The sequence below is a fragment of the Apteryx rowi genome, unplaced genomic scaffold, assembly GCF_003343035.1.
Source record: "Apteryx rowi isolate R43461 unplaced genomic scaffold, aptRow1 scaffold_596, whole genome shotgun sequence".
In the NCBI taxonomy this organism is placed as follows: Eukaryota; Metazoa; Chordata; class Aves; order Apterygiformes; family Apterygidae; genus Apteryx; species Apteryx rowi.
Window position 1 is genome coordinate 493,165 of NW_020450867.1, and position 21,923 is coordinate 515,087.

Genomic DNA, 21,923 nt, shown 5'->3' on the forward strand with positions numbered 1-21,923 from the left:
GGGCTGAGACGCCCCCCACAGCACAGGGGGCTGATCTGTGCTGGGCCACCGTGAGGCTCCCAAGCCAGGCAGCTGCACTGGCAAGGTGACACCAGCTCGGGCAGCACTGGCTTGAGGATCTCCTGCCTTGCCTGGGTGCAGACATGGGGCCAAAATGAGTCAGCTCTTTCCAATTTGATCCTTCCTGGGACATGTTTGCCCCACCCTGCTCTTCTGATGGGATCACTTCACTGTATTATTTGCAATGGCTTTCTTATTAGCTTAGCCGTAGAGATGCCTTGCTGTGCAGCTTCTCGTTGTTTATCCCATGCTAGCATTAATCACTGCGTGCCACTAGAATGTTTGGGGGCACTTGAAATCTGTTTTGAGATTTTTCCACAGTTGTAAGAGGGCATAGCCCAAAATGTTGGCTTCTTGGTATTGGAACGTTTGTTGACTTGCCGTGAAGTGTGCGTGCCTGTCAGTCTACTTTTTTTTTTTTTCGAGGCTACAAGTAGCAGACAAGTCAGTAAGAAAAGACAAACAGAAGCTCTTCCAATTACGGATCATATCTGATTTGCAAAATTATCTGCATCTTTCTGGTTTCTGTAATCACAACTGGCAAGGGCTGGGCGAATTGCTCTCTTAAGTGGCTGCTGTTGGTAATTAGCACTGGAAATACATTGTCGATACAGATTCTCTACATGTTTTAACAAACAAACAACTGACTAAACTCCTTAACCCAAGGGTATAATGTTACTGTACTTTGGACTTAAGTTCCAGTCATATGCACGAGACTCTAAGAAGATGGTTGGCAGCAGTATATTAAGCAGTATATTAAGTGATTGTTCCTGAAAATGCTGCTGCTTCACTTTCTGTTTGTTCAGAATTTGCTTCCCAAGAATGTCAAATGGCGGAAGTGATGAAGAGGAGTTCCGTGTGGTTTTCCTGCATTTCTAGATCATTTAGGCTGAAGTAAGATTTGCAAAGCAGAATGAAACAGTGACAAAGATGATGCAACCTTGATGTGTCTCTCAAAAGAGACAGACCATTGTAATTTTGAAGGCTGGCTTCTCTTACTCTGTGAGCTATTTTTCATTAAGTGGGACCTCAAAGAATATAATGGACAGAATTTCAACCTTTCTTCCATGCATCTTGCACTCATTAGATCTGATATGGTGGTACAAAGTTGAAGCTTAGACAAAGCAGACTTTTTTTTATACAGAGATGTTTGCTCATGTTTTGAGTGATAAATATGCTCTTTACTGTGGATTATTGAAAATACATTGATTCTTGGGAGATTACTTACTTTTATTTGAAAATAGCAGCATTAACTGAAAGATCCCAGGGAAGAAAACAGTGGAATAGGTAAAGCAGTTGTGTCAGCTAAATTGTCCTTAGGGCATCTGAGCACCTCAGTCCTTCTGAGACTAGCCTGGTGAACTTGAGTAGCTCTTTATTAAAAAAAAAAAAAAGTATATCGTAAATAAGGTAAAGCATAGAAGGCTCTGTTTTTTTATTCTTAGTCTCTAACTGGATGTGTGGCTTGCTCCTGTCTTCAGATAGCTATAAGGTGTATGAGTATCATCCTCTTGAATTTGGTATCAGACTTCAGAAATCATGAGGGTGATGAGGAACAGCTGTGTGCAAGTACAGTAGAGTATAGGGTACATCTAGTGGTAAAGTGAAGAAACTTAGAATAATATGTGGGATATGAAGCCAGAACCCAAACCTGATCCTGTCAAGTGATCTCTCTGAACTGATAATGCCCAGATTCATTGGTCTTCCCACTGTGTTTTCACAGGAGTGGAGATGTGAGGGAGGAGGAGGGTGTTTATACATGCACTGAATCCTGCGCTCAAGAATTAATCTTGATTTAGATCCTGGGACTTTCCCAACCAGGCCTCAGTGAAATCGCTTGCTGCTCCCCCTCTGGACATGCTACTCCTTCTAATCAGACCTACCTGGCGTAAATCTCCCTTGACTGAAAGCCAGCAGTGCTTGTGCTGCTGAAGTTAGAGGGGAGAGACTTGAACCCTGGACCATGCTCAGAGGCTGCAGATAGAGCCCTCTTGTTCCTTATGCTGCTTTTGCCCTGGCTGCCAAGCCAGGCAGCCCCCGTCTCTCTTAGGAATGGGGAGCAAGGCAGCAGCTGTGGCAGCCTAGGCTGCTAAGGTGCTTTCCTCCTCCCAGAGTTAGAGGTGAACGATTCCCACACATGCTGCGGGATGCTGCTTCTCCGAGAGACAAAATGGTGCTGATCAGCTGATCTGCATGCAAAGCAGGGCCTCCTGGTTTTGTTCATAATTCAGTGGGACCCAGGAACTGGGAGCAGCTGCGTTTTGCAGTTGCCTCTCTCAGGATGCATTTGACTCCTAGGTCTATCCTTGAGCCAGCCAGTCAAAATCTTCCCACGTTCTGGCTTTGGCAATGATGCTGTAGGCTGCCCTGCTTCAAGACCTCCAGAAAGCTTATATGATCAACATGCAAATCCCCTCTGCATTAAGAAAAGACTGCAGCCTTTCTGGAGATGCAATTCAGACTGAGATGTGACCAGTAGAAGCTACATATCAGTGCAGTAGGACACATGTTTTTTGTTTTGTCCCCCCCTCTCCCTCCCGCCATGAGTCACCTCCCTTAGGCACTGATAAACCACCATCCAAACGGGGGAAAAGGGAGTAAGGCACTTGAGTTCTGTATTTGTTTATTTTTACAAAAGTCTTCTCTTCAATGAAAAGTAGTGAAGTGTTCTTCACTTGTAACTGTTCTGGTAGAATATTCACCCTTATGAAATCATACTCTGTGTGCAAGTGTTGGGATGAAGACTTTTTCTGCCTATTTGTTTAAAAAAAAGCAAAAGCAAAAAAAACGGAGAGGAGCTGGTGGAATTCTTGTGCAGTATCATCTTAGTCACTGTGTTCACGTGACCATTAGAGGGAAGAGGAGAGTTGTGGCAGAAGAGGAAGATGATTCTCATAAAGAGGATGGAATAAACCAGTACAGCAGCTGAAAAATGGGATTTTGTTAGAGGGCTGACTGGCACACAGTCATAGCACAGTTTGATCCTCTTGGCTCACCTGTGAAATTCTTCTTGTGAGGGGGTGAGAAGAGGATATGAGGAGAGCTTTTTCACATACAGCTGTGCTGCAAAAAGCGTAGTGTGTAGCAAGTTATCTGCATTTTTTGCATAGCAATTCTTAAACATGAGAGTTCAGTTTAGAGGTAGAACAGACCTTGTTTGGAAAAGACTTAATTTCCGCTTTCTGTTTCAGGATTATTCTTTGCAAATTCCTCTTCTGGCACAGTGTCTGGTCTCATCTTAAATAGAGTTCCACCACTTTCTCTGAGAGATTAATCAAGACCAGCTAGCACTTAAGAGCTAAGAAGTCATCCCTGGTATTCAGCTTCAATTTTTACCTCCTTCATTTCATCCTGTTAATCCTAGTTGCATTTTAGTGTTCCACTTTCAGTGCTGTCCAAGTCCATGTGTACCTGCATGTGTGCTGGGTGGACTAATAGCCCCCATATGAAGTACAGATTTCAGAAGGACTTTATGCATTCCCTCGCTCCTTCGCTGTTCTTTGTGTTGCTCTGTAGGATGGCTCAGAGCCACAATTCATTGATTTAATTTAGAAGAAAGTAACGTTCCGTCAGCCGTGGTTCTGGCTCTCTTCTGAGCTGAAGTAGTTGTCACTTAAGAGCTGCTTGGCACATACTATTGCAACCTGGATCTGTGGCTGAACATCAGCTTTTCTGTGCATCTCTTTTATTTTGCTCTTCTTTTTTTTTGCTTCCGCATTTAAAATGTTGAGTGTTTATCTTTACTTTTTAGAATTGAAGAGTCTCGTATCAGTTTCCTTTATCRCTGCAGATGCTGAAAGCCAGGCCAACTTATGAACCTGGCTTTCGTATTCAAAGTATGCCAGTGTTGTCAGGCCAAAACACRTTGTAGTCACAATGGGAAAACAACTTTTAAGCACAGCTTTGTTCCTGTTCTCCTCATATCTTGGCAGGCTAAATAGTGAGGTCGAGCATTTTCAGTGATACATGTAAGATCTAATCAAGGTAAAATCTTTTAAAGGAGGATAAGACAACACAAATACTGTCCTGTTCCCCCCCGCCCTTTAATTACAGCTAGGAAACTTTTTAAATAAAAGGATCCCTGGTGAAGGGAGTGTTTAACTTTAAAAGAGAAAGCTGTGGATGTGGATGCGACTTGGCATCTGCTGCAGTTCAAGCCAAGCTGGGTGATAAATGTTTTCTCGAGGCAGAATGACATCCCTGTTGCAAAGTAAAAGAGAGAGATGAAGATTGTGTCTATCCTTTGTACTGTTTTCCTTTATCTTCCTGCTTATCTTGGGTTGTAGCTCTAGTAATCCCTTTCCTCTCCACCCTTGACTTGATGTAGTGAAACTCGCTTAACCTGTCAAAGGAATAAACCTGCTTGCTGTAATGCAGACATGCTGCGACTCTGCTTGAGAACTCTGGAACTTGCTGCTTTGGTTTTGGGGTTGTTTTTTTTCTCTCCCCCCCCCTTAATTGCATGCAGAGAGCTATCACAGTGTCTGTGATATTTGACCTACACAGTAAAAGTCAAAGGTGCAGATGGGGTGTCTTCCTGTTTATAGCTCAATACGCTCAGGCCGCTTCCTTTCAAATGTGCAAAGCTGAAACATGAAGGAATTCCCACATTCCTTGCTGTGGGCACGGGTTCTGCTCCAGCACAGGCATGGCAGAAGCGGGCATGTGAGTGCAGCCGGGAGAGCTGGTGACTGCCACCAGATGTAGCATGGCCCAGCACTGTCAGGCTGCACCCGAATTAACAAACCCTGCCTTCTTAGCATATATTATATTGCAAACGTGGCTGGATGGACCAGGATGCCATGTAGAGGTGCCAGGCTGGGCTGACAGGAGCTTGGAGATCTCAACAGTTTCTCCTGTTTGTACACCATAGATGTGCCATCGCACCCCTCTCAAGGAGGAGCAGCTCCACTGAAACAAGCAGAGTTAAACAGATGGAAAAACAGCAGGAGGAAAGAACCTAGCCCTAAGGAAGCTGTTTTGCATGGGTAGCTACTGAACAGGAATTTTGTACGCTCGTTAGTGACAAAAAGGAATCTTTAAAAGAACACAGAAACAAAAAGTCCCACACTTACTGTATGGAAGGGATTTTCTGTTTGCTTGTTTGTTTTCTGGGTGAATGTGATTTTGCCTGACTGCTTTTGCTCTCTAGCTCTCTGAAGAGTAACCGGCCAAACAATGTTAGCTATGCATCAGCCAAGCTGCCAGAAGGCTGAGCATGCAGGCCTTGTGGGTCTGTCTGTGTCTGGGGTGGAGAGGACAGACAGGCACATGCACAAGCCTGTATCTCACTTTCAAGAGCTCATCACAACTTGGAAAGCAGTTTTTACCAAAAACAAAAACATAACAAAAAAACTCCAAAAAACCCACCTTCCAGGCTTTGTTTTGCTTGTGCAACTGGATACTACATTTCTGGCTTACTGTTGTTCCCAGTTGCTTTTCAAGTTCATCTTCAGCCATTGTGATAAAAGTCCTTTGAACAAATAGACTGGTTTCTTTTTTGTTATTCTTGCATGAATCCAGGCAACTGCTCTTAACACTGTTGATTTATCATCCACAGAAGGCTCTGGGATTGGCTTAGCTAGCATGAGAAATTAGAGCAGCACTGTAGAAAAAATCTAACCAAAAAAAAGAATAAAGAAAATGAAAAGAGCCTGGAAGGTGACAAGCCACAGTACCTGTAGATGACTTGCCTGTAGATTTTGCGAGACCAGGTAGCTTAGATTCATGCAAATAAATCAGTCGCTGTTGGTGTATAGTGTTGTGGGGCTACCGCAGGGCTAAGAAAGGGGAGTGCACAGCACTTCTGAGGCTGCATCAGCCCTCTGACTTCTCCCTGTGTCCTTTATAACCTGGAGAGAGCCAAATCCTCCAAGATTAAAGCTTCCTTTTGGTCCTAGCCAGGTGCTTGATGGGGAAAGAGGTCAAGACAAATTCAGCAGTGTTTCTGCCTGTCCTGCCAGGCACACACAGATGCTCTCTCCTCCTTGAACCCCCCAGTGTGACAGACACACACAGCTAGCGTTTCCCCCATTGGCTTCAGGGGAGTTTGACCGTGGGTCAGTTTGGTCCAGTGTGTTATCTTGAAGCATCATGTCCCTGGCATCCAAACCTAAAATTGATTTTATGTCATAAGACTCAGGCAGTTATGAGGACATACAAGACTCATCTAGATTACAACATTCTCTCATGTTTGAACATGATAGTGGGCAGTCAGGTTAAATGCCACAGTCCTGAGCTGAGTGAGTGGTGTGACTTCTGAAGGAGCGTGAGCAAATGCCATTAACATTGTCTCCCTTGTGCTGCTTTGAAATCAGTCCTGTGGACAAACTGTCCCCTGCACTCTGATTTTTAACTGTTAGAAGCAAAAATTTCCATTGCACTTAAGAGATGTGGGAGCCTAAGTTTGATTTCTTTTCAAAAGCACTTGAGTGCTATAAACTTGAAGGCTAAAAAGGGCGAAAAGCCCTACATCTGTTTGTGGGGGGGAACTGCCTGAGCTTTGAGTACTCAGAAAGAGCAGCATAGGAATGATACCTTTCATCTAATTGAATGGAACTGGAGGGGAGTGTCTTCCTCAGACTGCAAATACGGAAAACTGAGAGGCAAGTGGATCAAGTATACAGGCATTCATGAGATTGCTTCATGGGCCATTTTGTCCCTCATTTCGCATCCAAGAGCCAAAGAAACATGCTAGATTTGTATCAGTCTATCTGCTGCTGTTTAGGAACACAACATCTTGCATTTATAGAATTTAAAACTTTTTGAAGACATATGGGTGTACTCTACAGAACTGTTTTTTTCCTTTTCAATTTCTTTATGTGACAAAAAATAGTTGTTTCATTGGTGTTGGGGGTTTGTAAATATGTTTTGGCAGTTTGGAGTTTTGCAAGTAATAACTGCTGCAGCTTAGCAGTGTTACCAGATACATCTTGACCTCAAATTTCCAAGTTTTAGTTGAAATTGGATTTTGGGGTGCACCAATATGCTGTGTTAAGGATAAGAAGGAAAAGGCTAAATGTATTTAGTAAGCACTGCTGTGACAGATTGGTATATACTGATTCATTTGAGGTACTGTCTGAAATAAGAAGAGGAGAGCAAACTGAAGACTAGACATTTCTTTGCAGTGAGAGGAGTGGATGCTAAGCTGCTGGTGGCATGACGGGGGACACGTACAGTGCACGTGGGGCCAGGAGGCAGCGGATGTTGGGAATAAAATGTAATTAAAATGTACRTGGACTTTCGAGCCCTGATGTGTGTGCTGAAAGACTGTCGTCTTCCCCCTCCTGCTCAGGCACATGAAGATTCACGAGAAGGACCCGAACAGCATGGCGAGTTCGACTCCCCCATCTCCTCTGAAGCGCCGGCGATTATCGTCTAAACGGAAACTTAGTCAAGATGCTGAGACAGACAGAGAGGAAAGGACACCTGCAAAAAAGGTTCTTTACAGAGCACAAAGTGAAAGACTTTCCTGCCTACCTCCTAAACTTTCAGTCGTTGTATTTGTGCAGATGGCATAGAAATACAAAAACGTGGTCTTGTTACAGTCCTGTATATTTCAAGATACCATTTTTTCCTGTGTAACTAACAGTATGTTCTGAGGTTGAAATCAAATTTCTAATTTCAGACTTCAAAAGAATTCCAGCTTTTTTAATTATTGTTTAAATTTTTATTTTCTCTTATATTTTATATTGCATAGTTAATGTTGGATGAGAAGAGGATGAACTATTCCTTCTGCACTGCAGCTTTTCCCCTAGTTTTTTTTTCCCCATTTAGCTCAAAGTAGTCTTGCAAGATAGTGATTTGAACTTTCAGAAAACAGTGTTTACTTCAAAAGTAGCAATGACTTAGGTTTGGGGTTTTTATTTTTTTGATCTGGAGAAAAAAAATCTGTAGTGTATTTCACTTTCATAGGAGCATAATCCTGCATTATTAGAAATGCAGAAATAACCAGAAAATATTCATTTGAAGGGTAGAAGTTTCCATAGGGTTTTGTTTATGAAATATTCTGTTGCATTTCAGTCATTTATACAAAATGTATGGCAGCTGCCAAACTTAACTCTACCCTTTCCGCTTACAATCTTTATATGGCAAAGTAGTAGCAATTGAATTAATTCAGCAGCCCTTGTTTCTGTGCATGTTTTTCTTCCTGTAATCAGAAGAGGGCTATAGAAAATGTGCAGAAGTTCACTGTTTTTCCGTGGACTGCTCGAGTTAGTAGTTGGCAGTAACTCAGTGGCATAAATAATTTAGGCTGACAGCCTGCCTGGCTTTCTGAAGGGGGAGGGATGCTAGTTTAGTGGTATATAAACATGCAGGTTTATAAGTTGTTCAAATCACAGTTTCTTATTAGAACTGAAGTGATGTATCCATGACTTAGCTAAACACTTTTATCTCTTTTGGAGCCTCCTTCTCTGCTGTGCGTGTTCTCACACAACACGCAGAGTCTCTATCGCTCACCCTCTCTCTCTTGCCGAAATGAAGTCATTTCTGGTAACCTGCAGCAAAGTATCTGGGCTGCTTCATTTTTGAGAGGACTCTGAATGGATTGCACATTTGGTTTGTTGCTTAAAATTCACTTTAGTGAGGTTTTATTTTTTTTCCCTCTCTCTGAAGGTTGTTGAGGACTCTCAATCCGGTGAAGGGGATAAGAAGGCTGAGGAGGAAGTTTATCATTGTCCAGTGTGTTTCAAAGATTTTTTTTGCAAGTATGGACTGGAGTCCCACATGGAGACACATCCAGATAACTCGCTGAGGTAAGAAATAGGCCTGAGAGCATTTCTGGTCACCAGATGGCCTGAGGGAGCCTGCTGGGGACAGGGAGAGAAGGAGGCTCCGCTCACGCCTGTTAAATGACCCCCTTTGCAATTTTAAACAGTTTTAAGGATGTTTCTGCCTCATCTTGTGTCACCAGGGGGCTATTAGGCTTAATTTTAATACTTTTTGCAAATACAGGAAATCTTGCCAGCTAGTTGCTGGGTATGTCTTTGGAGGAAATGAGAGCAGCCCTTCTTCATCCCCCAAGCACATCTCAGTTGTTACATAAGACTGTAAAATGTGAGCATCACAAAATTTCAACATGCTTAAAACATGAGGAAAAACTTAATAAAAGTATTCGGGTACCAACCTRTGCTATTTTCTGCCTGGGGAAAAGGAGGCTGGATATAAAGGTTTTATTGTTTTTCATGGGAGTGAGTGAAGATAGATGAGTTTCTGGTTCCAGCCTTGCAATAGAATGTGTTATGCTTTTCTGTCTGTTGAGGTTAGGGAATGTTTTGGATTTTGGCTTAAACTGGTTTCTCTTAACAGGGAAAAATTAGTTATTAATTGTTTGAGAAGGTACTTGGGTTTTCTGTTTTGGTTCAAGTAATTGCTCTGGGGACTCCTGATACTTCTTTACTTCCTGTTTTTTACCACAGGCAAAAGTAGAGACAGATACATGAAGATACAAATGAGATATTCCAACTCTAGTTTAAACATGTAGAAGAGCTGCAATTTAAGAAAATTAGTTTATCCATATGCACAAGCTTGTCTATGTTTTAAGCTTATTTTAGGAGTTTGGGTTATTTAATGATCTTTTCAGAAGGGTTCAGAATTCAGCATCTTGAAGTGTCAACATTCTGTTCCTGCATGTATTTTCTTATTAGAATGAGATGGAGCAGAGCTGGAGTTAAACTTTTTTATTAGAGAACCTTAGAAATTATATGTAAAACCATTTGGGGAGGGGGGGAACAGTTGTAAGTGCTGTAATTACTGGGGAAAAGAGTTGGAGAGCTCTTTCCTGAACTTAGGCCAGCAAATAGCAGTTAATTAGATGGGATTTGCTGTTTCTGAATTAAATTGAGTATATTTTCATTATAGAGCAAAACTGAAAAAGTTCTCTGATAGAGCTCTGCATGAAAGAGAGGCTGAGAAAATTTTCCCATACAATAGAGAATTCCCATACAATACACTTTAGAGAAGGTAGTTGTCATATTCTACTTAGCCTGATGTCAGCCTCATTTTTGAGCTTTTATGAAGTTGTAATCTCTTTGTGAGTCTATACGCTGTGAAGCTGAGCAGACAGGTGGATTCTCTTGTTTTCAGCAATGGATAAAAGATACCAAAACAGATAGCCTTCTCGCTTGGCAGCATTATACTCTGCTGCTGCAAGGCAGAAAGAGATTGCCTGCAGAAACACACTATTCCACTTGCACAACTCTCTGTTAGGAGGCTTGCTTCTGGATAACATTCTCCTGAAATGGATTTTACTACCCGTAGTTGTGCTGAGCAACAAAGACCGAAAAGTGTCTCTAAATCAAAGCCATGATTGTGAGGCTCTGTGAGCAGGAGTTAAGGACGGTGCTGGGATGCGGGGATGTCTTTATGGGCTTGTTTAGACGATGGTAAGGGGGATTTTATCAAATGTTTGCTTTAGCAATTTAAGACATGTCAGTGGAGGTAGGGCAAAACAAGGGAGCTTGACAAGAGAACAAGGCTCTCCCTGGTCAGCTATCATGTTCGTATGCAACTTGCCCTGCCTATCTGGTTTAAAACACACCTTTTGTCCTAGTCTAGACAAGTCAAATGACACTGTCTACTTGGCCCAACCTAGGAGAAAATCCTCTGGTAAGCAGAGTAGTCAGCGCAGTTGTTGAGGTGACTCTTTCGTCACAAAAAGAAGTAGTAGGTAGAAATCCTTGGCAGCTGGAGGCTGTAATTCCTGGTTCGTTTGTAGGATTCAACAAAATAGGCTGAATGTGGCGTGCCATTCTCAGCCCTAAGTTAATGTGACTTTAATGTAAGTGAAATGATGCCTCTTGGTGAGGCTTGTGTGTGGTTTTTTGAGTGAAAGAGGTGATGGAAAGAGAAAATTTTGCTAGGATATCAGAGCAGGGGGCATGTATGTATGGGTGTGTTTGTGGTGGGGGAGCAAACTGGAAAATGTCAGAAGGCTTTCATCAAATCCTGGTGTTTCCTTACTGTAGAAAAATGAGAAGGAAGAACTTTCCTTAAATCAAATTAAAAAAAAAAAAAARRAAAAAAACAGAAAAAGCATAGGAACTGTGTTATGACCACAGGGCAGGGAGCAAAATAACACTCAGGGGTTTTTTTGTTTTTGTTTTTTTTTTGTAAGAGTCCCTTGATCAGGACTTGTGTGCGGCGGGGAATCAGATGTCGTGCATTCCAGAGCCAGATGCTCTGGTTCTGGCAGTTGGTTTGCAGCTACCACTTTAGGTACCCCAGCACAGCCCATTTTGTCTGACCAAAAATAAGCGCTGCTCCATCAGCCTAGGCATGCCGCTCCACAAGGCAAACGCCCTCCTCCTTTGCGCTCCAACATTTGTTAGGATAAAAATGACTGTGCGATGCACAGATGTGTATTGCCTTGACAGCGCTACGCTGCCACCCTCCCTGTAGGGTTACATCCCCAGGCAGCAGCAAAGTGGCAGGGGATGCGGGAGCTTCGCTGTGGTCCTTTAATCCTGCCATTGTGGTGCTGTTGTGCAAATACAGCCTCTCCTTCGCGGAGCGTCTGTCTGTCCCGGCCCCCCTCTTTGAAGAAGCAGACAAGGTAATGCCTGGTGGCCCCAGGATCGGTATGTGAGCAGCTAATTTCCAGGGTGGGCCTTTGCCCTTCCAGATACTGTCAAGTGAACAACTTCACATCACAGGGTTAGCTGTTCAAAGTCGGATGAAAAGGCATTGTCCTCCTGAGCGCTGCTTTCTCATGGAGAGGCTGGAGCCGGCAGCACCTCATTGTTTACTTGGGGCAGAATAAACAATGCTTAATCCAGCGATTGTGCGAGAGGGGCTCCCCGCTTGGGAGAGGATTCCTTGATTATGTAAAATCCTAAATCGTGCATCTTTGTCTCTTAATTAGGGTAAGAGCTGCCCTGCTCATGGGAGCAATAATAGGGCCCTTTGTCAGGCTAACAATAGGCTGCGGCACCGGGGATCCTTCACGGCATTAACCCCCCGGCCAGTGTCTGTCCCTCTGCGGCCCTGGAACCGGCACCCTAATTAGCGACGTTCGCTCGCTGGCCCCAGCGAGGCCGTCTGCCGTCCCCATTAGCTGTGGGAGGTGGCACAGCGGGGCTTTGCAACCCCTTCGCCTCCCTACCTGGCCTGTTGAAAGAAGGCAGCCAGTTCCCCGCAGCCGGCGCCTCCGGACACCATCTATTTTGGTGAGTTTGTATCCGAGTGTTGATATAATTAGCAGAGCCCTGCAATGCTGCTGTGCAGCCAATAGGGAAAATGAGAAACCTTAGGGAGCGGGATAACTTCTCTGGAAAGTTTTGTGGCTCCGGGTTGCTGTCAAACATGGTAATGCGCTTGTAAAGGTCGCCTGACAGACAGCTCTGAGCAACACCAGCAGCCCCAGGAAAGGAGACGTAAGGATTTCCTGAGGAGAAGCCTCCCGAGGCGCTCTGTGAGGTTTCTCTTCTTTCCTTTGGCAAGTACAATGGAACAGGCTTAAAGGAAAACGTGTGGCTTTTGAAAAAGTATGTACACCATAAAATTCCTCCGTTGGTTTCTCTGTAACCAAAGCATACCTTTTATATTTCCTCTCTCTCTCTCCTCCAAAAGGCTTTCTCCAGTACTCCCTGTACCAACAGTTAAAGGTTTTCAATTTTTCCTTCCCCACAGCAACAGGGAGACATTTCTTCTACTTCTCATGCCCGTGTATCTTTCTGAGGAGAGGAGGGAGGTGCTGATAACATTGCATTTATCACCTTTCTTAGAGACATGTTTCAACATCAGTTCTCAGCAAGGATAGCGTGTACAGTTTCACACAAGGTAAAAGCCTGTATCTTAGTGAGTGTTCAGGGGACTTTTTGATCATATTTTGTTCACCAGGACATTGCTTTTAATGACATGATTTGGTTTTACTAACTATTTTTTATAGGAGCCTAGGAGATAGGAAAAAAAATAGATATTGCAGGGTGTGAAAGAGACTGCCTCAGTCCCTGAGCTGACTTAGTAACCGGTGCCAGTAGCTGCGTACTGTCRTGAATGGGTTCAAGGTGGATGAAGTTTTCCAGCCTTTTAATGAGCGTGTCCAAACAGTGATATAATATATTAAGCTTTGTAACTTGCCAAATCCTGTGCATATTTTCACAGGGACAGCAAAAGCAGTTCTCTTGCCCCAGGATAATGTGCTTCTGTAGGATTTCAAAACAAAGAAAATCAAAAGCCACTCACAGTCTACCTTGTTCTTCAAAACAGCTTACCCAAGTTTTGCTGAAACTTGTAAAGTCAGATTGGCTTAAGGTTGAACACCACCATGGAAAGCTGTTGCTTTGAACAGTTAAATGGGTAGACACATTGCAACAGAAAAATTCAGGTGCTAGAATGGAAAGTGTCAGGACACCTTGACTGTCGGTGCTTGTTGTCTGCTGCCTCCAGTTTTGCAAGGATAACCACTCTTGTTTCTGAAAACACTCCCTGGTGGGAAGTGCTGCTCTTGTGTCCTGGTGTTGCATGGCTTCACTCAGAAGAAAAGTGGACAATTTAAATGCCCTAAATGAGTGTAAATTGTTTTGCAGGATGCCATGTGTGACTTGCGATTCAGTCAGGTTGGTCAGCACACTCCCCACTTTGCCACCACATCCCTGTTCCTCAGTGCATGGTGTCAGGTGGTGGGATGCTGCAAGACATTTGGACCTACCTAACAGTCTTAGTCATTTTAGCCGATGCACATGAGCAGCCTCATTTAAGTCAAAAGGAAGTGGTTTTTGAGTCAAAATAATTCCAGCTACTTAGAATATTATGTTTGTTGTCCAGTTACTGGTCTTCATGACAGTTCTCTATATCAGCAACTGGGAGATAAAATAGTCAAAGAAATAAATTAGTGTTAATTTAAGTGTACTGAGATGATTTTGATCATTACCATTAGTAGAAAAGAGCAATTGAAGACTAAAGCATGTACAGAGAGGCAATGTAACTGAACRAAAGTACATCATACACAGTGTAAAAACAAAAAAAAACAAAAAAAMCACCAAACCTCCCAGCCCAAAACCCCCCTGAAGTTTCTTTCCTGTTTTTGCTACTGCCTACTTAAGAACTTCAGGAATTCACTTTCCCTCCTTGTGTCTCAGATTCCTCATGCATTTAGTAGGGCGTAATCCTGCTGACTTCATTTTTGTGAAGCATATTGCTTTCTGTCCTCATCAGCATTTTGTAGGAAGTTATGGGTGGAAGTTAGTGACACTGCAAAATTAAGAGAGTGAATGCATTTGAAAACCAAATGTGGTATGCAATTTGTATTACTTGTCAACCAAAACTAAAGGTTCGTGGTGGGGGGAGAAAGTTTTTTCCAAGTAGTTGACTCTATTACTGGAAGCAACTTGCAATATGAATGACAAGTAATCTTCATGCAGCATTATGAAATTTCATACTACTTTTCTAGTGCAACTGTTGGTGTGCACATAGGCAGGTCTCATTCCTAGTTAGCACCTCAAAATATAAAACTTGCATTCTTTAATGCAGCTGGATAATTCTGAGGTTGTCGTATTCCGCACAATTGTCAAATACCGRTAGACGGGTATAAAACACTCCAGCATACACATGTCCGTGGACCTCCTGACCTTTGGTTTTGGCAAAAATCTTGATACTTCCCCTTTTTAGTCACTGTTTTAGATTGTACCAGCAAGGATATTTTACGAAAGAACTGCTAGAGTTATCAAGCGCTAACACAGTAACTGCTAAAAGACTTGGTGTAGCCAAGGACAGAGATGCAAGAGGGTCAGTTGTGTGGCTTTGCCAGTTCAGCTGACTCTCCTGTTGGGTTCTGCTCTGAAAGCTGCATGCTCTGTGTCTTGCTGATAAAAACTAGAAACTGAATCCTGATCTTTGCTGGCAGCATTTTCAATCTAGAAGCAATTCAATGAGCCAGCTGGTGGCAATGAAATCCAGCTCTGGTAAAATACTAGGAGAAAAATAAGCCATGGTAGAAAGTAACTCATAATGTTAAGGCAAAGGAGAGGGTATGCAACCAAGCTGGTGAATGCATCCTTTTACTGAGCAAATAAAATGGAGAAGTAAAATTAGAGGGATGAGCATTTGTCTTTATGCTGGCTTGCAAAACCAGACGAGAACTGCAGTCTAAGTGCATTCTGGAGTTTCTGTTCAAAAAAGGGAGATGGGAAACATCTGAAGAGCAGAGCGAGTCCAACTCCGACCTAGAGGTGGTCTGCTCACATCAGGGAGCTTATTGTGCTGGGAGACTGGGAATCCAGAACGGCTGGGTAAAAATATCAGATAGTGAATGGACTCAGGGAGTGACGCTCATGTGAAACTGTGTGGTGTGTCACATGGTGTTGAATATCTTAGCTTGGTCACAAGAATAGAAAGTGGGTAAAATGCAAAGCTGTCCCTAGAGGAGAGCTTCTTGTAACAGGGAATACAGGAGGGAAAGAGGGCTGACCCCAAACAGGTTATTAGCATGCCTGTCCGGTCCTGAGGACCAGCRTTTGTTTACACGCACACTCTCTCAAAAGTAGTGGCCGCTGCGTATTGTGTTAGCAGTCACGTCCGCATGCTGAGCATAGCTTACCTGTGAATGTAGATAAGGGCAAGCGTGTTCAGTCCAGATTCGGCTGCACCTGTTTGTGAACCCTGTTGTCATCAGTAGATGGTTGTAGGATAAACAACCTACTTGGTGAAAAGTGGGTATTTATTTATTTATTTATTTATTTTACATGGTAGAAATAGATCTGTTCTTTAACTCTTGCCAGTACTTTAAAAACTACACAAGTACTTAACTTCCATATTAGAAAGATATGCAAGAAGGCAGGAAGAGCTTTATTTTTTTTTCTTTTTAACCCCAAAAGAATACTAGAAAGTCCATTTGAATTTGTATGTGCAAACAATTGCTTTAATTTTGGATGCTGTGCAACTTGGAATTTTTGTAGCTATAGGAGACAGTACTGGTCACGTTTTTCTTTCCAGGTACGCTTATTGCCCTATCTGTTAAACATTTGATTGTTATTTATGTTGAACATCAGCTCTTGCTCTGTGATTCTGTTCAACAAGTTCTTTGACATTTATGTTTTTTTAAACTTTGACCTTTGTTAAATAAAAAGGTCATTATGAGAAAATGAACTACTTCATTTGTGCAAGTGTCTGCGGGCCATCTCCGGTTTTCCCTTTATTTGTTCTTAGTTACATGTTTATTCTGTTGAAATGAATGGTAGAGTAAGCTACTATTCCACTGGGGCAGAGGTATTAAAATCCGGCAGCACTGTGTTGTTGCTAGTGCGCACGATTCATTATATTGTTACGAAAAAGTGAAATTTTCCTCTCTGATTTTCTTTGCTCCCATGCAGAGAAGAAAGTCTAAAGATGACATGGATTGATAGTTGTTCCAACAATGACTTGCGACTTTTTTCTTTAATCACGTAGCAGTCCCCTTCGCTCGAGTTACGCTGGCTGTGGGAGCCTGACACACCTGTACTCACACTGACGCTGCCACATGCAGGCAGGTTTCTGAAGCACAGCATCACCCCGGCTTGTATCAGAGCAGCGCCGGCTCCTACGCGGCGCTTCTCTCGCCCAGACCAGAGTGCCACTTTTGGAGCACACGTAGCGTCGTGCTTTGGCTAAGCATCCCTCTATAAATAGGTCTGGTGCAGTGGTTTCGGCCATCGCTACACCCAGGGGCGGCTTCTCTGAGGGAGAGGATTAAAGGGTGCAACGGGACAGGGTGACAGCAAAGTCGGGCTGCCAGCGGGGAGGAAAAGCCCCACCTTTGGTGACTCACCGAAGCGGCGTGCATGGAAATCCTTGTGCGCTGCGTCGCAGCCTCTTCGCGCTGTGAAAGGGGAGCCTCTCTCCAGCCCGCCGTGCTGCTGCTCGTGTTCAGCGGGGGCTTTGCTCAGCACGCCACTGGGCCGCCTGCAGTTGCGGCTCTCCCACCACTCTGCAGCAAGTGGGAGAGATGAGTGCAGCTGCTGGGCATTATTTCCCGGGGCCCTGCCGCGGCGGGGTGGAGGCCAGGAAGGGTTTTTTGTCCAAAAGGAGATGAGTATCTGGAGCTGGGTGGGGTTGCACAGGAGCGGAAACCAATTTGCTCTTCCTCCTTCCCTCCCTCCCTCTGCCTTCCCGAGAGAGAAGTAAAGAAATCCCCTCCTGAAGAAGAGTATGTCTGTAGCTTGTTAATTTTTCTTCATAGGTGATGAAAGCCCTTAGGTTTAAAACTCCCCTTTCTGCATCCCCCCTTCTCCGTGAGCCTTCTCTGCAGTGCTGGGTACCGGGGACGAGCCCAGGAGTCTGCTCCCCGCGCCGTTGTGGGCAGAAGTTCAGCTGGAGGCAATTGCCCATCTCTTTCTTCTGCCTAGTTTTTTTTTTTATTTTTAGTTTAGCATGAGATTTTGAGTGGTCTTAAGGAGAGCTACGTTAATTGTGCAAATGATGTGAGACAGAAAGCAGAATAAGAACGATGACAGTGGAAATTTATGTATGGTACCTACTGGCGACTGAAGTGGGAGGAGTCCGATGATTTAAGGATGTCAGTGTCTCTGTGTGGTTCATCCTTGCCTTGCTGCCCTTGGTTCTGCTTGTGGCAAGTGTTAAAGAGCACAGACTGGAAAGGAACAAAATGATACCACATTTTTTATTTTAGATAAGACCTGAGTATTAACACTGTTTTTATGTGCTAACTTCCACAATTCCAGCAGCGGGATGTTAGTGAGCTGTAKGTGTAAAAATTTCAGGTTTGGTCTACTCCTGCATGGGTTCAGCTGTATAAATTTGAGAAGGTTAAATATCACTTTCCCTTTCCCATCCTGAGTCCCAGGTAGAGCAGAGCACAACATTTTTTTAGTCTTTTGGTAACAGAATGGTGGATATAAATATTTGATATTTGAAGAATCTTGACTACTGAAATATAAAATTTAGAAGGATCAAATTAGAAGCCTTTGCTGTTTGACTGCATTATCCTTAATCAAAATCAAGATTGATGAATTTTGCTTAAAATTTGGCTCTGAATTTCCTCTCCAAAATGTCATTCCTTTTCTTTCTTTTTTTTAAAAAAGAAAATTTACACTGCTGACAAACTGGAATTGACTCAGAGGAGACTGTAGTGCGAAGGAACAGGCATTGCTTATATAAACTTTTCTTGCATGGGTGCTGCATGTCATAAGTGTAGCAAATCCTGGCTTGCCTCTTGAACAAGCTCCACAAAGGACTGGCTATTTCTTAGAGCATGTTAAAGTGCTTTTCTATCTTAATTAGTATTTCAGATTTCAAGAATATTAGCTTACTCTTAGTAGAAAGCTTTTTAATGGTGTGTTTTTGCATAGATGCCTTGTCTACATTTTTTTTTTTAATGTACAATAGTATAGTAATAATTAAACAGACTGAGCTGGTGTGACACGTGGACTGAGCACCAAGGTCAGCCTGGTCATTTTACTGTCATTGCACAGTTATATTACAGATCTGCTTTTGTGTTTTATCAGCTCTGTTTTCTCACCCACTTGTTTTTTGCCCCTCTGCTAGGGAGCCAGAATCCTAATACCACATTCACGTTGTACAGGTATGAATGTACATGGTAAAAGCTGTTTGAGACTGAAGCTCATTTTAAAACAGCCTTAGCTGTTAACTGCAGTTTTTCCCTTTTGCTTATAATTGAATCTCTGTGTTTGGAACTGAACAGCTTTCTTCTCTCTGCTCTGTAATCATATTTATAGAAAAATGGGAAACTCTGGCCAAGACTAGCTATCACATGATAATACAGCAGCTGGTTTTTTTTGGTACATCTGGAAAGTTACCTTGCAAGTACAGGGCTTTTATTGCTGCTCAGGTGGTGAGGCATTGATCTACCTATCGTGCCAACCCCCTCAGAACCTGTTCCCATCTCTGTTTTCTGCAGTCGTACCGTCCTTGTTTGACTTGGCACTGTGCATGGGCAGACTTGTGAAACTGTAAGGAGAGGGGGTTTTTGTTTTTTAAGTTCATCACGAGCAAAATATTACCATATGTTTCAGTTGCTTTATTTGATATACTGGGCTTTTCAGAATTTCCACGTTTATATAACAGCTTTTTAAAAGGAACTTAAGCAAGATGAAAAACATGGTTGTATCACCTAGGATTCCCTTCTTTTTTGCTTCTTGGACTGTGTTTCTAGATTTAAAAAAAAATTGTAAGTATTGTTACTATTTAAAGATGGAAGATAGTACTGATGACAAAACAGAAATTGTTAGGCTTCCGTAAAAAATGTTTTTTTAAGTTTCCAATTATTAGGCTTGGCAATTTGTTCCATTTTAAATTAATATGAGCATTTGTCGATATAGCACGATGCTTGCTGGAACTAGTTAGGTTTTGAAGTTCAGTACCTGTAAGCTTTCCTTGGTGCCGGTTCGCATGCCTATCTGCGTCTGCAGCGCTAATCGTATTCAAAGCTCATTAAACGTTATTTAGAGGAAACTCAGGCTTCCTCGGTACCGGGGATGGAGGGGAGGGCTCCCTGCCGAGATTTGCGCTCCCAGTGGAAAGGCCTGGAGCGCGGAGCAGAGGGCGCACCGTTCCTGGGGGCACGGCTCTGCCCGGCCAGCGAGCCCCCACGCTGCAACGCCAGCTGAAGATGCTGGATCCAGGAACGGTGAATTTATGTTCCCTAAAACGCCTGTATCTTGAAATAGCAGGCACATTTGGTCTGGACGTTTCTGTTTTCAACGAGGAGCTTGTTTTCGACCAAACGGAAAAAGTTAAATCCTTCCCCAGATACTTTTTCTAGTCTTGCTTCTTCCATTCACCCTTCCAACATGGAAAAAAAGAAGAGAAGGCTAAAAAGGGAAGAGAAAAAGATAGATGTTTATTTCTATGCATTATAAAAGATAGAAAATACATATTCCTTTTTCAAGAAATATTACAGTTTTGTTGGCGGGGGGGAGGGAGGGGGTTCCCTTTGCATGGAAAACACCATTTTTAAATTGCAGATTTTTGCTGCCCTGAGGCATAATCCTTGACACAGGTGTACTGTGAAGGATTTCACACCGGTCTCTGCTCTGAAAGAAAATCTCAAGCGCTGCCTTTGACGGGAGCCCTGAGTAAACATGCGCTCCAGATCCGTCCCTCACCCTGAAGTCGCCAACACAGGCGAGGGGCCGAGCGAGCGCGAGGTGGGCCGCTCGTCTGAGGAGCCCCGGTTCCTGCTCGGCCCGAATCCCGTGGGGACTGCGGCTGATGTCCGGCGGGGGCCGCGTCCCTTCACAGCATGGTCGGCGTGTTAATTTTAGCTGTCGATGAATATGGAAACAGCAGGGATAACATGAGCCCTCAGCCTGTGCGCTGTCTCTCTAAGAAACTGTTTTTAATGCCCAGCCCTTGTCAGAGCTGATGCTCAGCGTATATAATGGCTGCCTTGTTTGCTTATAGACACGGCTCTCGCCCGTGTTTCACTGATCCCATGATGAAACGTGCTTCGGGCCTTTGCTGCCTCTGAAATGCAAGCTTTGCATATAAAAGCAAATGTATCTATGGCTGAGTATCTCTTGGCTCTACCACCACACAAGTAATGAGCAGCAATACAAGGTTGAGCTTCACTGCAGAGTTGTCGCGTCCCTTGCAAGCACTATTTATTCACATGCTGAGGTACCCACAAGAGTTTGCCAGAAGCGGTTTGCTTTCACATTAGGCTTTTTCATCGCTTCTGAAAAATTTCCTTTCGGTAGCTTGCGAGTTCTTCAGGTGACTGCTCTAACCCCTTAATGCCCTCCTTCCCCCACAGTTTTGGTGGCTGTGTGTTTTTGTTTTCGTTGAAGATGAAAGCGCTGCATCACGGGCTAGATATTGCCAAGCTGGCTGGAGGAGAGCCGCAAATCCTGACACCCAACGAGTGCTGTCTATGGGCATTCCCCTACCATGACCAAAGATTGCTGTCACATTTAGCAGATCTCTTTGAGTAAACATTCGCTTTGTAAATGGCTTTGGTTCTGAATTTAATGGAACACAGGCAGTATGCTGGCAATAATTATAAAGGTAGGATGCAAGCGAATTGACAGGGGAGATAAAGCAGATTAAAGCTCCAGAGCATAATATTTATGTCCCAGCCTTCTGTGTACCGTGATAACAAAGGCGGTGTTACATATACTTCACACTTGTGTCTTTCACCACTCGCAGACTATGAGTCCAATTGCTTTGTGGGTGACTTGGTTATCTCTTCATTTTCAGGGAATTAAAAAAGGTCTGTGGAAGTTTATGTAGTGATAAAAAGAACAACAGTGGGAGTTTGTTAGGGACAGGACAGGGAGGGGGTTGTTTCAGGATTTTCTCAGAAGACATTTCTAATTGCAGGATGTTTTTTTAATGAGTAGACACATGTCCTTTTCCTTGACGCGGAGGGCAAAGGTGGTATGGGGAGAGCGAAAGGCGGGAGGCCGCACAGACGTGTGAAAAACTCCCAGTGCRAATAATACTCACTGACAGAATCAAACTACTTCACATTCCCTGGTATTTGCTTCTATGAAACCCATGCTTTAGTTAAAATCGGAGCCATAGCCACAAGGATCCGTTTTGAGTTAAATTGTGTGCCACTTGTTGGAAGCGGCTTGCCGAGCTGGGAGTGGATGTGACCCTTCAGCGCTGGGGGTGGGAGCTCTGTCACGGCACAGGGCTGAAACCCCAGATGTTTAAAAGGTGACATGCTTGCTGACAGGTTGGCCAAATGTTGCTGTGTAGTCCTTACTGCCTGTAGCATRGCTACATTTCCAATACCTTTGATTCTTTTTTTTTTTAAAACACAAGTCTGCTTTATGTAACAAACTCTTGCTTAGCTGAATTTGGAGTGAGAACTGAAGAAATGCAAGAAACTGTAGCCATGGGGTGTGGATATGAAAAGACATTGCTCCTGCATTTATCTTTGGGACACACTGGCTATGAGG

General features: G+C 43.5%; 1 protein-coding gene across 7 annotated transcripts in view; it reads left to right on the forward strand.

Annotated features, from left to right (window-relative positions):
- RREB1 (ras responsive element binding protein 1) overlaps positions 1-21,923 on the forward strand; it is a 127,765-nt gene that overhangs the window by 77,815 nt on the left and 28,027 nt on the right. For all 7 annotated transcript variants that reach the window (XM_026082855.1, XM_026082856.1, XM_026082858.1 and 4 more), the window contains 2 exons: positions 7,355-7,499; positions 8,677-8,816. In XM_026082855.1, the coding sequence (XP_025938640.1) occupies positions 7,355-7,499; positions 8,677-8,816 (285 nt within the window). The remainder of the gene's footprint in view (positions 1-7,354; positions 7,500-8,676; positions 8,817-21,923) is intronic.